Source organism: Limanda limanda, chromosome 5 (genome assembly GCF_963576545.1).
Source record: "Limanda limanda chromosome 5, fLimLim1.1, whole genome shotgun sequence".
In the NCBI taxonomy this organism is placed as follows: Eukaryota; Metazoa; Chordata; class Actinopteri; order Pleuronectiformes; family Pleuronectidae; genus Limanda; species Limanda limanda.
The window spans coordinates 26,490,145-26,507,540 of record NC_083640.1 but is presented as its reverse complement, the minus strand read 5'-3'; the positions used below and the strand labels follow the sequence as shown (position 1 = coordinate 26,507,540).

General features: G+C 40.8%; 1 protein-coding gene across 1 annotated transcript in view; it reads left to right on the top strand.

The window, feature by feature from the left end:
• Positions 1–9,305, top strand: part of zmat4a (zinc finger, matrin-type 4a) — a 109,989-nt gene extending 100,684 nt beyond the window's left edge. The window contains exon 6 of the mRNA XM_061071962.1: positions 9,205–9,305. Coding sequence (XP_060927945.1) covers positions 9,205–9,305 — 101 coding nt within the window. The remainder of the gene's footprint in view (positions 1–9,204) is intronic.
• The last annotated feature ends 8,091 nt before the right edge of the window (positions 9,306–17,396 follow it).

Sequence of the window (17,396 nt, the reverse complement as noted above, 5' to 3'; positions counted from 1 at the left end):
CCAGGAAAACATGTCCTTCTGGTGCTGGACAACCTGTGAAAATGACTCAAAATACTGGAAAACAAAAGTCAATTTGAGTCTATGCTGCGCCAGCAAGGTTCTCACTCCCATCCATTACCATGGCTTTCAAAGCAATAGTCCATTATAGTTCATGTGTGCTCTGCATCTGCTGCGTCTCTTGTTTCAAACGACCCTGAAGATGATTTCAGACCGAGCAACACGAGTTCACAAAGTGCCTCTTCTGGTGATCCAGCTCCTCCCGAGAGCAGAGAGAAAGCTCTTCACATGAGAGAGACAGGAAAGAGTCATGCTGAAAGCATTTTGAGAGCAAAAGTGCTAAATCACTGTGTCCGTCTCCCACCAGCTGCAGCACCTAGCTCAGCTGCCACCTGCCTTGGTTTGAGTAGTGGCCCCAAAAGGCTCAAAGAATTTCAAAGTGCTCGGTTGTTTCACAATTCATCTTGCTGTAGCTGCTTACAAAACTTGACACACTTTAGAAGTGAAATGATTTCAGCTGCAGAAAGTGTTTTCACTTCTCTCAACATGTGGCAGGATTTTAATCAACGATCAGACCTGTCAAATGCACCAAGGAACTTGTACTTCATGTCTCCCAAGAAGACACACAAGTTTGTCATGTCGTTTATTACAGGAACCAGTGAGACTGAAACACCCTCTCCCAAATCTAAACCTTTTAATATTTCTGCAAACCATTTTTAATACAAAGACGCACAGAAGCTCATTTTGTAACACAAGTACATACAAGACAGAGTTGTCACTCCTTTTCTTTGGTCATTTGTGAGAGCAGATGAAAGTTGAGAGTTTGCTCCATTTTCAGCACAAGAATCCGACAAGAGAAGAACTCCTCAGCTTTTATTTCCACAAACATGTTGTCATTAACCTTTCATAAAACAGGTGAGTATCTTTAGAGCAACACAGGCTTGTTAGCATATTGCTAGCAACAACTGGATATCAAAGAGATAGTTCACAGAAAAATGAACATTCAATTCACAACTATGCCAATGGAGGGGTGGGTGAAGAGATTGAGTCCAGAAACACTTTAAGAGTTTCCTGGTACAAGGGCATTTTCATTTAGAAAAGCTACCTGGATAGGTGGCTCCCACAGGTTACATTCAGGGCAATGAGAAGAACATTATGATTTCTTGGCTATATGGGACAGCATGTTTCTGTGTCACATTTTCCCTGTATTTGCCCTCTTCAGCTTATTAGATATTGGTGTTGTTAATATTTCTAATAGGTTAATTCAGTTTCTTTGACAGGTCATTGACGTTTTACTGGTAATTGTTTAACTCTTAATTTCCACTGGTCAAAAAATCGACAACAGCACACATGAATATTGCCCACCCAGTTGCTATCATCTCTCCCATGTCTATGAATATCAACGGGCCACTCAACATGGCCATGCGGCCCATGGATAGCATGCCTTTTATATCCCAAGTCCTGCCTTCCTCCCCTCCTTGGTAGAACTGTGTCTAGAATGGAAAACAATCAGCATTCACTCCTGGGTCAAATGCCCCTGAAGTAGGCACATGTTTTTATCGGCTCCTGTTCTGATTGGCAGTGATGGAACAAGCAGGTGAAGGTGCTAATCTGACATGACAGTGAGAGCTCCTCATTGTTTCCTGTATATTTAAAGTCAAACAATGACACACGGGAAAACTAAACCCCTCTACTGGCAATGGGAGAGGAGTGAGTCACCTTCTGGAGATGTTTTAGCAACAGTTAAAACTTGCGTATACCTGCTAATTTTTGGTGTAGATGATATATATATATTTATATATATATATACTTAAATGACACTGACACTATATTCACAATAAATGTTGGCTTTTGTGTCATTGAAACAACAGAAAGAAACTAAATCCTGTAATATCAGCATGTACAAAAAGTGAAAATCATACTTTTATCCAGACACCATAGATGCATCACCATGTTTGGAACCGGTTGTGTCCAGCCTTGTTGCGCTGGCTCATTTGAATTGCTAAGATCACAATGCAACGTAGTTTAAACTGTGGCAACAGAGACAAATTCGAAGTGATGTGGTTCAGTAGCGTGCATGTCCAGAGGAGACATTTCTCAACTTGGCTGAGTGACCTGCTCTGATATCTTGAAGCCAAGAGAGAAAAAAGGAATCATAAGAGGCTGTCTGAACTCTTCTTTTAGTCATGTTCTCTTAGATCCAGCGGCAGTGAGGTGCTTCTTCCTCATTACTCCAGTCACCGTCCTCATGTAACTGTCAAACGAGGACACAGTGCTGTTTGATGCTGTCGGTTCTCACTCCAAAAAACTAAATTTACACTCTTGTCAATCCTGTCAAACACCCGGAAAGAATAATTGTCTGTTCCGGACTCCATCACAGCCATTAATAAAAGATGCAGCTCTGGCAGATGTGATTTGGCAGGTTGTCCTCCTCTTCTTCCTCACTTCCTGCTCTTGTGTTGTTCTTCTTTCTACAGAGCCTTGCAGTAGAAGTTCTGAAGCTGTTGCTCTTTCATTGCCTGTGTGGTATATTCACATCTCTCCCTGACCCTGAAATAGATATTATTACTATTATTGCCTTAATAGCAGGCTCAGGGGCGGGTAAATTACAGTGAACTGATCAGGGTCCCTTTCCGGAGGAAACAAAGGCCAAAGCCTGTCCCTGTGCCAACTAACTGCTTTAATTGAGACACTAGATTGGACGAGCAGGAAGCCAGCCATTTGTTCCTCGACTAATGCTTGTTCAGACAAAATATACTACATCTCTACTGACTGCACATTTACAATGTTTTCCACTTTTTTAAACTTTAGAGTAAAGATTTCATTCTGGAGTGCCATTTTACAAAGTAATCCATTATGGTATGTCCCGCAGTTGCAACAATAATTTATCTCAGATTCAGCATATGCTCTTTCAGCGTATGCATATGCATCAGAGAGGGAATGAGCTAACTTGCACCAGCTGAGTGGGGCAGATGGCTGCTGGTTAATTTAGCGTGAACCCTGGACCTGCACAACCTTTCCCTGCACATAAACAGACCACACAGAGGACCAGACTGCTGATCAGTCATGCTGCCACCATGTTCCCTCCCAGCGGCTCAGGCAATAGGTCTCAATTAGCTTAGAGACAACTAGAGATTTACTACAGGGGCAAATGAAATAACTCAACTCAGCACCCGATTAGAAACCCCCAATCTGGTGTACTGGTGAGCCAACGCACACACCAAGGGGGCAAAGACACACCAGCAGTTACCATGTTTGATTCAATTCTTTTAAAGTATACATTTGTGGGGCTTTTGGCCTTTCGGACAGAGTGTAGGAATCAAACACGGACCCTAAAAGACACACCAGCAGTTACCATGTTTGATTCAATTCTTTTAAAGTATACATTTGTGGGGCTTTTGGCCTTTAGGACAGAGTGTAGGAATCAAACACGGACCCTAAGCCTCATTGGGGCGGCAGCTCTACCAGATGAATTATCCTCCGCCCCATTCGATTCGATTGTTGACACTCGACTGGAGATTATTCACATCCTAACACCACGTATGAGTTTGTGGCCCATCCATTTTCAAGGTGGAAGTTTTTTTTGTGTCCTATATAGGGATGTGTGTCTGTCTGTCAGACTATTCAGTATAATAATTTTCAGACACGAAATCCAGACCTTGTTTGCAGAATTGGGTCAGGACTGTCTCCGGAGTTTACCTTTCTCACATTAACAAAGCAGCAGGAAATTCTCTTGTCAGATGTGTTAAGAAATCTCTTCAGGTGAGTGTTGGTGCATCAGGCAGTGGCAGGACGTAGTGTATTAATTCAGCTGCAGAGATCACCAGTTTTTGTTTGCAGCACATCCGGCTCAGCCCTTATCATTAAAAGCCTTCTTGATATCTATCGCTGTGTCTTGTACGTGCATGGCACCACTTTTTCATCCTGAGATGTTTGTTTTGTTTTTCGGTCTTTTCTACAAAATAATTTTTGCGTCTGTCGCATGTTAGAAACATTATCAACACACCATCTGACTTGGGACTGGCTGTATAGAAACTCCAGAGAAAGTTTGCAGCATCTGACTCAAACAGAGAATGTCCAGAGGTTATCTGCAGTTCAGTGCATATCTGGAAGCAGCTAATGTGTCTGGATGATACGTGTCTGAGACACAAACCATAAAAAGGCGTTGTTGTATGATACAACATCTGTCATTTCCTCACACTATTTTTTACTTTTTCTGATAAATGAAGTGTGACTAAATAAAAATTCAACATCCATATTATGTTCAAAGCCTGCAATACTTGTTAGCTCCTGAGTTCTTGTTCTCTTGATACATCTGGCTGTAAATAAGCTTCTGTAGGCTTCAGAGGAGTTGAATCCAGCAGAAGTAAGTGCTAACAGCCTATATTGATTTTACTGTCACAGCTTCTACATCTTTGATTAGATTTTACCATAATACCATTATAACCTCTGATAATATAACAATTTGTGTCTAATATTTTGAGGAATAGTTGTGTATATCAAGGCAGAAGCAAATGCTCTGTATTCATGATCATGACGTTTTCGATTCCTGTTTTAGCTTTAGTGATCTCATACAAATCTCCCCTTTGATCAGGGATTATGGGCTCAACTTCACTCACGAGGGTTCAGCACTAGGTCCAGACCGCAAACTGATGGTGTATAGGCCTAAAGAGCTTATGTGTCTTAGTAAATCAGGTGCTGAATGCACGCAGATTAGAATGGAAATCTAAACTAAAACTGATTTTAGCTAAGTCGTTTTCGGAAATCAAGCCCTTGTTGCTCTGGCAAGCTAAAAAAATTAAACAATGTGTTATGTCTCCTAAAAAAGTTCTCCTCTGAGACAACCAACATAAACAAATGAGTCAAGTTGTTGTAGCATATACATAAAAAATGAGTGCACAGAATACGATCTGCAAGCACCAAAACCTACTTGCAAGGAGCATTTTCCCTCTGCAAGTGCACCGAACAGTATCTGCGAGTGGAAAGTTAAACTAGTGAGTGAGCATCTCTGCATCACATGCAAACGAGTGCAAACTAAGCCGTCCCTATGCGCACCTGCGACCTTCTAACCCACAGAGCTGATGATCTGCCCCTTCGATTGGTCAATTTAAACACTCCAGTTTCCAGCCTGCCTTTCCCCTTGAGTTGTCTGTAGCAAAAAGCTTGTCTTACAGGATTTTTATGCACTATTCACATGTATAATGGGCATTATAGAAGTGGCTGATTCAGCTGCCAAGAAGGGGCTTAGATAAGTAATAGGCTGTAGAATGGAGTGATCAACATGACCAATCAAAGGAGGTGAGCATCAGCCACTGTCCAAACCTCTAAAGTCTCAAAATTCAACTTGACAAGGGAGCAGCTGGTGGGCGGTGTGCATGCAGTTGTTTACGCCCAGAAATGCTCTGATTGACTGGACAAAATCAGACTAAACCAGGAAGGATCAAAGGATGTGATGTCTTCCCTCTAACCTATGAGACAACATAAGACCTAAACCAAACAGAGAGAGAGAGAGAGCCCTGCCTCCTCTTTGTTTTCTTCCTCTCAGTCAGACCAAATTCCCCTGAGGGAAGAAGAGAAGACATCATGAGTCAAGGATCATTTACATTTCATAACCAGCAGGCTGGAAGCATGAAACACCAGGAGTCCTAAACCTTGGCCCTCCCCTAACCCTGCCCCGAGTTTGAACTTGAAAATCAGAGATGAGCAGCATCCCAAATCGCTTCCTTTTGGACTTTTTCATTCCAGTTGTTTACCCGTTGGCTTCTTTCCTACTCTGTGGTTCTTAGATCATTTCTCTTCACATGCAGCAGCTCCACAGCCTGTTCTGGTGATTTTACAGTAATGACATTCCAACTTAGCCCAAATAAATGAGACTGCAGAGAATATTTCTCTTTCTGTACATCCTTTCCTGAGCTTCCTCCCTTTTTCGCAGCTAAGGGGCAAGTTAACCAAAACAAACGAGCCTCCATCGAGTCCCCGGTGACGCCTCAGAAAGTAGGAAGTAAATGTGATGGAGGGGAAACACTGCAGAGGCCCGAAGGCTCCCGGTGCTTCATCGCTCATGCAGGGCAGCACCAGGAGGGAAGAGCTGCAGGTGGCTTGTCAGTGATGGATACCGGGGGCTGCTGCATAATCTTTCACCCTTTCAAAAAGTGTTTGAGAAGCAAGCTGTCAAAGGGCCACTGCAGAGCAGACCCTCGCTGCCCGCTGCAGAACTCAAATGTCAGCTCATGACTGCGTCTGGGGACGGCCGTGCAAAATTGAAATCTCAGTCCTGGTGGCGACTGACAGAGTGGTTATTGTACAGTTTATCTGGGGGAAAGTGAAACGGAGAGATTTTTACTCTCCTCCGCTGTGGGGAACATTGGCTCCTATCAAAATGTTAGAAGCAAACAGCTGACATCAACATCTAGGAGGCACGTTTTTAGCAAATGGTCACTTTTCAAGTTGCACCTGCATTTACACTGAAATGATTACATAGCCTCGCTTTCAGCCGCTCTTTTTGTGCTGTGTAGATTTGGAATAAATGATAGCGGGCGGGGGGGGTTAGATTGAGGAGGATATGGAAATGTGATTCAATGAGTGCAGGGTGACATTTATATTCTCGTGGCCTTTTGCTCCGAGGGATATTTACGGAGCGGTTTAACTCGATTGTGAGAGCTGGGCAATCATGGCAACCGTTTTTCATACCACAATAAGATTAGTACAACATGACAGCGATTATGCAGGTTGCTCATAATTTTCAGCAACAGGGCGCAGACTCAGTGCAGCCATTATCATTACTTAGTCTGAGGACGTTGTTTATGCATAGGCAACTTATTCAATTCTCTTGATGGCAAATATTTCAGACACCTCAAGGTCTCAGGGTCTGTGTACGGCCTCAGCTGTCATCTCTCTCGGCTTTGTGATTTTCCTCTTGCCTTTATGACATTAGGTCACAGATATTTTATTGGATTTATTTTTTAAATACAATCCATGACTCTAAGGAGGAATATCTGTTTGGAAAGGAATAGCTCAACTATTTGTGGATGCTAGTATATACAGACACTCATGGTGCCTAGAGGATGAATCCTTGTCTCTTTCGTGTATCCCCTGACTCAGAATTATTTGGATTCAAATAAAATTGATAGATGTTAATCTTTCCTTTAGGGGGAAGTTTAATAACTTTGGTCATCACCTGACTTTACAGCCACCATTAGGTCAGAGCTGTTCGTTTTCTATCAAATATCAGAAAATGCAAAATATTTTGATCAGTCTCAACTTCACTTGTGTATTACACATGTATTCTGTACTTAACATAAAAAAAAGAAATTGAGATACATGTTTAAACAGCCCTACAATTTGAAAGGCTTTACTGACCATCCACAAGTGAGGTGAGCGACAGCACCCTCTTTATAATATATAGAGTATTCTTGCATCACTGTGGAAAAATCTACCTGCGGGCGCATGAGGACGGATGTTATTTAAAAGGGAAGTTCCTGGATATTCAAACATGCAGGCTGCTTCACATACCACAGTATCAGGCCTGGTTGGTACTGAGGGTCTGTTGTAAGTTGTAAGATGGCTCTTTTTTTTACTAAATTAAAATAATTGGTTCAACATGCAAAACCCTGGAGAGGCTCATTCAGAGCAACGCAAGGCTACTGTTTCTTAATCAAAGAAAAGAGACTTGAACTAGTGAAGGCTGTGTTGACCTATTCTTAATCTGACCATAATGTTTTGAAGGCGCTGCTCCCGGAGAAACGTCTTCTGCCACAACTGGTAGAGCTAAGTGGACTTCGGCTAGTTCAATCTCAGCTTCAGTGACATCATTGGCATTGCTGCTGCCGAGATCGGCTGGTGTGTTTTGTTCCTTCTTCCAAAATCATTTCCTACATGTGTCCTTTTCCCACCATGTTTAGTAGCTCAATTAAAGGTAAACAAACAAGCTGGGAAACGCTCATCAATGATCAGTTGAACTATGAGTGAACAGCTTTTGATAATTCAGGGTTTTTCCTTCTTTACGTTGAACATATTGCTAACACACCACACCCAGCAAACTGAGCTCTCCATGGTCCTGAAACGACAGCTAGATATTTTGTTCTCCTTGGTATTTTCTTATATATAAAGCTATTAAGGGGTCTTTCAGACCTTGTGTGGTGCCGGCAGGGGCACATCCAGGACTTTTCTAAATCAGGGGCCATAAAGGTGACAAAATTTAACCAGAAGAGCAAATCACATGTCTAACATCAATAATTCCCGATTCACTAAGGTGCACATTTAAGAAAATTTACTATATCAGTATTATGATTATTATATTTGATAAAAACAGTTTATTGAAAATTGTTCCTTTTTCAAACACATTTACTTGTAAAGCTTAGAGATACAAAATTATTGACATACAGTTCAATTTCTTAAGACTAATGCTAGTGCCTCACTGGCCCCAACCCTAGATCCACCCCTGGGTGCCAAGCCTTTACAGTGTCAATGAAATACGATTGAGAAAAGCCACACAAGTTTGTATCAAATAAAATACCTTTATTGTCATTGTGCAACATCATCTATCAAACTTTATAATATACAGTATATAAATATAATGTATAAAATATCCATGAATTTAATATTTTCATATTGCAAAAAACCCTGCTCAGCGGTCTGTAATACTATAAGACAGCATCTTAGCTTTCACTGGTTAAATAGTAGAATCACAGCATTCACCTCATTAAATACTCTACAGGAATGTGTTCTTTAATTGGCCGGCACAATGTGATGCTGGGTGATGCTGTGTTTCAGAAGAAGCTGAGCCAGATTAAATTGTTTTACTCTTTTATCTGAAAAACCTAACGCCTCAAGTGCCAGCTGTCCGCTTCAGCTGCGAAATGTATTTCCTGCGTGATTTGAAATGCATGAAATGTCATTGACTGCACAGTTCTAAACGATTTTTGCCCCTCCATCACCGGCAGCCTGTATCAGCAAAGCAATCTCAAAAACACACAGGAAAGCTCACCCACAGTACAGTACTCACACGTTTCTGCATGAATGTGTTTTTCACGGAGGCTGTCTCAGTTTTAATGGATTCTTTACACTGTATTTTCTATTCTCTTGTATAATCAAGTACAAATTAAATAATTCTAATCTACATTCCTAACTCCAGTGTACTTGAAGATGTGTTTTTCAGGTCTATTTATTTCCTTGACTGATTCATTTTGTGTTTGTGTTTGATGCCAGGTCTGAAGCGGAGCTACACCTGTGAAGTGTGCAGCGTCACACTGAACTCGGTGGCACAGTACCATGCACACCTGCAGGGCTCAAAGCACCAAAACAAGTGAGTGGATCCTGCACTGACTACAGTTCATTTCCCCTTTAAACTTTTAATGCTGCAGAGCTAAATGCTGAATACTACACCTCATTGTTTGCACAAAATTACAGTTTTCTCAGCTTTCACCTTCAAATCCCCCTGCTTCCTCGGCACCTTTGCACTTCAGATGCAGTGCATTTCATGCATAAATGACGGGAGCATTGTAGCAAGCTGTGTTGCTGAGACAAAAATTTCAGGTGGCTTTAATTTGTTAAGTCCAGTCCAGGATTCTCGCACTGAGCTGCTTCCCTGCTCAGACGGTGGAGCTAGCTTGTGGCTGTGGGGCAGACAGGAAGAAATCTCAAGCTGAGAATCAACAAGGTTTTAAAAATACAAAGAGGCGGCCTGCTGTCTGTCTCCAAACAAGGTATAAAGCAAAAGCTCATTTGAAAAACCTGTGCACTGCCAGGTTGTCACAACAGGCGTCTTAAATGAATACCAGACCAAGCTTTTGAAAAGTCATGTACCATTAAGCAAAGAAATAGGACTGAAGTGAACATTGGAAACTTGGTGTTTCTTGTTACCCTCTGTGCAGTGTTCACCCTATCCTTACATCATACACATATAATAAAATAGAAAGCTTATATTTTTTTTGTAAAAGACAGTTATTTCGAGACTGATCTTCATTATATTTATCCTCATGGAAACCAATATAGGCCTTATACATAGCTACTGAGTCCCACCGTCCTGGGAATAGTTAAACACTTTTTTGCTTTCTTGTAGGTCTAGTACTTTGTTTCTGAAACCCTCTTTGTTGAAATTCTCTTTACATGTCGAGAGCCGTCAATCAACAATAATGAATACAAAATGAAATAATTGGCTTCAGTACCTGTCTGTCACTAACTGACCTGCTTGCCAGCGCATACTCTGCAGAGACTGAAATGTTAAAAGATTCTCAAGTGTAAAGTGTTTTGCCAAGAATTTGTTTCCCTTCTCAAACTACCAAACTGAGCTGCTTCTTTATTACTTTATTTTCTCTGAGACATCTTTGCACTGATAATTTGACCTGAAGCTGTCTGGACTGTAAAGCTTGTATAGGGTTTTGTGTGGGCCCTGGGCAGTAGCTGTAAATCGGTGGGATTTACATGGTGCATGTCCTGGAATGAATCCCTCCTGTTGGCCAGTTTCTGGCTGCACACATTCACAGGCATGCAGACATCAGGAGAAGTGACATGCCGTTTAACAGCCACGTGCTGCAGTCACGGATGCCTGCACCAACTTGTCAAACCCCCTTGCATTATGTTCACACTGCAGGCCTACTGAGGTAGCATATCAAACGATCTGGTTTCGAACAACATATGGATGTGGCCAAATCTGATTTGAAAAGATCAGATTCCATATTATTTTTGCTGTTCAGCATCAAATCTGGGTCACATAGAGGGAAAAGCGCCAACCTCCACCCCAAAGAGCCTGATTTCATTCACATTGCCCAGAGCTGGGCTTCAGGTCCATTTAGGTAATTTGCTTAATGCCAGTTTACACGGAAAGAATATAGGCTTTTCTGCTTTACAAACCTCCAGAGAGGGGCTGAGATAATGTTTTATGTGCAAGGTGTCCTTTGTCACTAAAGGACTGAAAGAGCCACACAGAGGCATTTAGAGACTATTAGAGCTGATAGAAACGGGTGGAAACTGGAAGCAATACACTTGCTGTGGGATTTATGGGATTTACAACAAAAGCATTGCTTGAAAAAGTGAAACGGACATTGGTGTGACCTTTATGTGGAAGATGGTCTGTTGTAAAATGTATATGAACTGTCTTATGCTTTAAATTAAGCTAACTTTGAGCTGCAATTATTAATATTTAATATTGGCAATTGATCAAATCACTGTATTGATTGGAATTGATTGCTCATAGTGATAAACCTACAGTGAACAAACTAGTTTTAGCAACATTCCTGTTTTGGTACACTCTCTGTTTTATTTAAAGAGATGCTTCTATATACTAGGTCGGAGACAAGCCACCAAAATGATCTTTCAAGCTGGACTCATTGGATTTTGTTGATTTGTTGTCTTGTTATTTTGTGGAATACATTACGAAAAAAGCTGATTGGGCAAATGTTAGCATGTTCACAGAGTTGGGTATGTGTAGGAATTTCATGTGTGAGCCAAGTGAGTGACACCACTACAAATGAACACCAGAACAGGTTCTGGTATTGATGTGTTTTCCATTTGTGGTTGGCATGGCTCACGTTAGGATACTTTGTGTGTGTGTGTGTGTGTGTGTGTGTGTGTGTGTGTTTGTGTGTGTGTGTGTGTGTGTCTGTGTGTGTGTGTGTGTCTGTGTGTGTATGTGTGTGTAGGTCTTATTATGTCACGTTGATACGAAGAGAGTCATATTGATGCACCATAACAGGAGCAAAGTCCTTGAGCTACATTTCTACCTGACCCTTCTCTGCTAAGATGAACTAGTGCCTGGGAAGAAATTGAATTTTGACTCGGGAAGGGTACAAATGACCCGTTCGTGAAAGTTGTGCTAATGAGAAGTGTGATCGATCTGCTAACGACCCGACGACACGAGTACAACAGCCCAATGCTAAAACCCTTTGATTTGCGGCTAGTGTCCAGAGTTAGAGACTCTAACCTAATGGAGTCTGCTTTAAGATTTACTAGTTTGTTTTGGCTTCATGGAATCATTCTGTCCTTCGTTTTATGTTTTACCCCCTCACTCTTTCAGTAGTGTTCTGCCATGCTCTTGCCTCCATACATAAATGGAGTCAAAACCCAAAGGACCATCTCGGCTTTTGGCTTTGAGCCCGTCTTGATAAGACAAAAATAGTCAAACAACTCTCTAAGAGGGAGCTCAGCTTTAAAAGCACCGAAGAGGCCGAGAGCCGCTGGCTGACGCGACTGGTCAGTGTTAAGTGTGAGTGAAGTGAGAGGGAACCCGTTTGACTTCCAGTTGAGGGGAGCTGCTCACGCTCTCTCTCTATTCACCTCTCTTTCCGACCTATTGACAAGATTAAGTAAACAGCTGATGGCAACCACTTAATCATCGATCTACGTTGTTATTTTCAAATGTTGACCTTTTGCAGGGTTATGACCTATGAGCACTTCACCAGGACTAGTCTCTAGTGTTTTTAAGCACGTGAAGTCAATGTTGTTGTATCTTTGGTTTCTAAGAGGGAGGGCAACCTTCACTCATGACTAAATAATCAGCACAGAAGTGGAAAATCTCATTGACATTAGCCTTAATGGGGTGGTACGGTTCTTTAATCTTTAAATGATATTTAAAATACTTTATATTTTCATCTGGAGTGGGTCCTCTCTTGGCCACCATGTTTTTTACGGTAGCCCAAACTGGACAGACTAAACACCTTTTGAGTTTATTTGACAACTGAAGGCTCCTCCTAAAGTTCTCTCTCATGTTTGGAAGTGGGTGTGAGGTGAGGGGTATTTCAGATGCAACATGATACTTCACCACTAGATGTCACTAAATTCTACACACTGAACCTTTAAGTTAATTGGAGACTCTAAATTGACTGTAGGAGTGAATGTGAGTCTGAGTGGTTGTGTCTCTCACCCAATGTCAGCGTGACCCTTAAGAATAAGTGGTATATGTAATGGATTTTCAAATGACAAACAAAATCATTGCGATATCAACTCACTCAAGATTATTTTGGCTCACTTCATATGTTTCAAGAGGGACAGCAAATCAATATATTTAAAAAATATAATATTGTTTATCCAGCTGCATTTAATGATGCAATTTCCCCCAGGTCCCCGGACCATGTGAGCTAAACATCCCAGCTCAACAAAAGAAGGAGGAAGTCCATGTCTGAGTCAAACCCTGTGGTTAGATGGAACTGTATTAAGAGCAGAAAGAGCGGACTTTATATGTTTTTAGATTAGCATTAGCAGAGATGTAGCTGCCTGAGTTGCTGTGCCTGTGTTTTAAGGGAGCTGTATACTTTGTTCTTAAGGTCGTTTCAGCTCTAATCTCACGCGGATGAGGAAATTGTTGACCCTTGTTATGCCCCCTTTGATGCACTCATTTTTTAATATTCAGTTTAGACGTTACAGTAGCCCTTTTTTAACCACTGCATTTTTCAAACTAACACTGCGCTCTAGTGTGTTTGCCTTTAAAGTACTCTCTTGATTTAATATTATGAATTTCGAAAGTGGAGGCAAAACTGAACCAACTTTTTCCCTCTCCCTACAAATTGTTTCTGTATATACTCCCTGCTTATCCATAATGCAACTAGAGTTATTGGTTTTTCCCTAGGCACTATTTGAACTTATGGTTCCTATGTTCATACCTGCTTCATTCACAGATGTATTGGGCGAACTTTATGTAGTGGCACAGTCAGTGTCGCTACTTTTCTTCTACCTCTTGTATAACATCCACTTCAGCTCAAAAAGGGCATTTTCTCAAAGGACCACAATTATAAGAGTGATTTGGAATTGGTCGACATTCAAACAAAACTTCTCAAAGTACATTCATGAGGAAGCCAAGAGAGCTGGTTGCTTTTGCTCTCTGACTCAGAGCTTTAAACAACTTATATCCTGGCCACTGCCAAGATTCATTTCCATTTTGCACAGATTTAGATATAATTTCCCAAACAATGTTCAGCTGGAGGCAAAGTAAGCTGGTAATTTTCCATGCACACTGATTTATGTCTTAAATATGAGAATCAGGGAGAGATTCAGTGGTACGCCAAGGGGGCACTTGCCAAGGCTGAATTCTGATTGGACCCTGAAGTGCCCCTGCCCTGTCAGTAGTTTCCAAAATGAAACACAAATTAGTGTGTTACTAAGAATTCTAATATTATATAATAAATACGACAAGCCTTTTCATGTACACAATGTGCTTGAGCTTGAAGGAAAGGTAACAGCTGATTTTAAGACAAGGACAATATCACAGATACACTGACTCCACTGCTTACTTCAAGAATTTGTTGATTTTCACAGTTTTTAAATCATTAATGAGGTCAAGAGAATTCTAATGCATCACGAGAAGATCATTCCTTGAGTCACATTAACTGTGGGTTATGTGTATTGATTTTGAGAATCTCACTTCAGTTTTAGCTATTTTCAGTTTCCTCTTTTTTCATTTGGTTGGGTATCCATTTAACACTGTGTAGAAGACAAAGTGCTTGTTAATATGAGCATTCCTGTGTGTGAACATGGTTGCTATCAATAGGTCAACTCAAGCTGACAGTGTAATTATTGTGCCATCACCTCTTCCCAGGGAAACCATCCATCAAGGGCCACCACATGCATGTGTATTCATCCTGCATGCATGAGCACAAGAACGCATGTGCATACAAATAGGTTTTAGATTCGTCCACACCAATGGGCTGAGGAAACTGATTAGCCACATACGTCCTCACTGCTGACGCATGTGAACCTGATGCAGATCATTTGACACAATGGTTTATTGCTTAACCCTCAGGAGTGGCTAATCATGTCAATGTGATCAGATCACAAAGGTGTTTTCAGTTTCATTATGAAGTGCTGACTTGAAACCCCTGTGCTGTATTTTTTTTTGGTGATAGGCCACGTAAAAACTGAGAAATTATGATTTTAAATACTATGTAAAAAATACAAGAGTAAAAGTATGACGGATGGGATGTTGCAGGCAATACATTAAACTTAATTATTCTTTGTAGTATTATAAAACAATAAAACAAAACTGCTGGTTTTGCTCTGTGGAAAGGTTGCATAGAGCTTAACCAGTTATATGACTATGCCTATTTCAAATAGCTATATGTTGCTTGATGTTTTATCAGTTTAAAAATTATGTCTTCACATTTGCAATCGGCATTTCATTTTTGAATTTAGAAAATGGTTCATTGAGCATATTTGTGGCTTTCATTTTATTTTTTTAAACCCCAAAAAACACAATTTCCCGTATTAGATTTAATGTTTTGGTGTATTTTGGGGCAAAATGTGTTGATATAGTATAAGTGAAAAGAAATTGTTTCGTATTAAACCAAATTTTAAAAAAGTATGTGGTATATAAATGGCAAACTCAAGGGGTTATGATTAATGCGAATAGAAACTGTTTAGTATTCTTGCCATTTTAAGTTGGACTTCCATCATCTGACACTGTTGTTTTGGAAAAACTACCCGACTGTAAATGTGTTGTTTTTCTCACTGTGGCGTTGCCTTCATGTCCTTCGGGCATTTGAAAACTGCTTAAACTCAATGGATAGCGTCAGCTACGCATTGGTGAAGATAAGTCCCTCATTTCTTCTAAGTTGAACGCATCGACCCTGCCAGCAGAAAGTCTGATAAATCACTTAAGTGAAGGATTTTCTTAAGCGTCCACAAATGTTGAGGAAATCCTGTCATACATAATTTACACCTCAGCAGTCAATCTGAGTCTTCACACATCACAGTACTTCTAGCTGAATGCTAATTTCAGCAAAGCGAACAAGCTCTCATGTACAAAATTCAAATTGTTGTGATACCTCTGTCTTAACCAAATGCCCCCGAGACGCAGAGCTCTAACACGGCAGACGGAAGATAATAGGAGGTCTTTGTTTTTCAGTTTCCCTGCATGGGTGTGTTGGGACTGCAGAGATGACATGATTGTGTGATACGCTGCTGTATTCATGACTCATGCCGCTTTATTCATCCAGGTTAAATCCAGAGGGCTGTGCTGTCTTGACAGGAGCAGCAGGATGAATTCTGTTTATCCTGCTTGTTTGCTCCACACTCAGCCCAGTGACATGAAACCGAAATGGCATGTTGAAATGCACGAGCCCGGATCCACTTTCACATCAAGTGATTGCACATCACACATCCCTCCTTTTAGAAACAGGCCTGTGGCCGTATAGGAAGGCATATGGATTCTGCAGGTCAGGCAATCTGCTTGAACTTTCCACAAAATTCTTCATCTGGATTCGCTCATTGGCTACGGCCACTTTGCTGGCAGTTTATTTGCAGCTGACTTCTCAAGACAGTTCTCGCTGTTTTACTGGAGAGCAGAATTTTTGCTACACACAAACACGCACACGCACACAAACACACTCTAAAGAGCCTTTGTCAGTGCTTTTTTTTACGAGAGTGTAAAATACAGCTTATACTGTACACAAGAGAAGGCTGAGTCTTTACGGGTGATCCTGCGAGAGCTCGTCACATGGTCAGCCTCTGAAGGATGCTGCACATCTAGCAACAAACAAAAAGGACAAAATTCAACATTCAAAATCATCACACATGATCGTGAAATACTGACACAATTTTAAATACAATTTCTAATACAGTTGCAACTTAAAAGTACAATTACTATTAAAAACAACGAGGGAATCATAAATATGCAAAACCAACCTTTTCCTTGAGTCCTAAAGTCGTATCCAAACGTCAAAAAAGTTTTTAGTCACTAAAACTGAGATTTCTTTGTTTTGTGTATCCGTGTGTTCACGTAAAATAGAGCCTACTTCAAGCAGTCCCACTGCTTCTTTGTGTAATGTAACAACATTGATGGCAGCTATATAGTGGTTCCTCTACATTTGGCTCGTACTACTTCCTCTATAACAAGTTTAGAGCTAAATTTACTGCACCATATTATCATTCACCGGCATGCTCGTTTAAGCATTTGTAGTTGTTTATGTGCTCGTCGTGTGAACGAGGGTAAAATATCTCCTCAAATAAATATATTCGCAGCAGTGAAGACATGATATAAATAGCTTAAACGAAAGCAATATAGTCAACAACCAGTACTCATCCAATTGATAAATGTACATCTGTTACCAGGTCATAATGTACTTACAGAAAGGGTAACAGTAAAACTGTTAAATAAAAATGTCACAAACTCAAGATCTCTTTTAGGCTATAGTGAAAATGTGTGTGGGTGTCTGAGCTAAGAATCCTGAATGCAACCCTCTCTGTGGAGTCTGTTGTTGGGGCAGATCAAGATAATTGATCAGGTAAATTCCACCAACTTGTCCTTAACCTACACTGCTTTCATAGTTGATAAACAAAATATATGACAAAAGTAATGACCCTATAGGAAACGTCACTTCAATTCCTTTAAACATCAGATTTTTAACATCTAAATCAGTGTGGTCACACTGCACAACTGCCCATGACGTAACCATAACAACAAATATGTCATG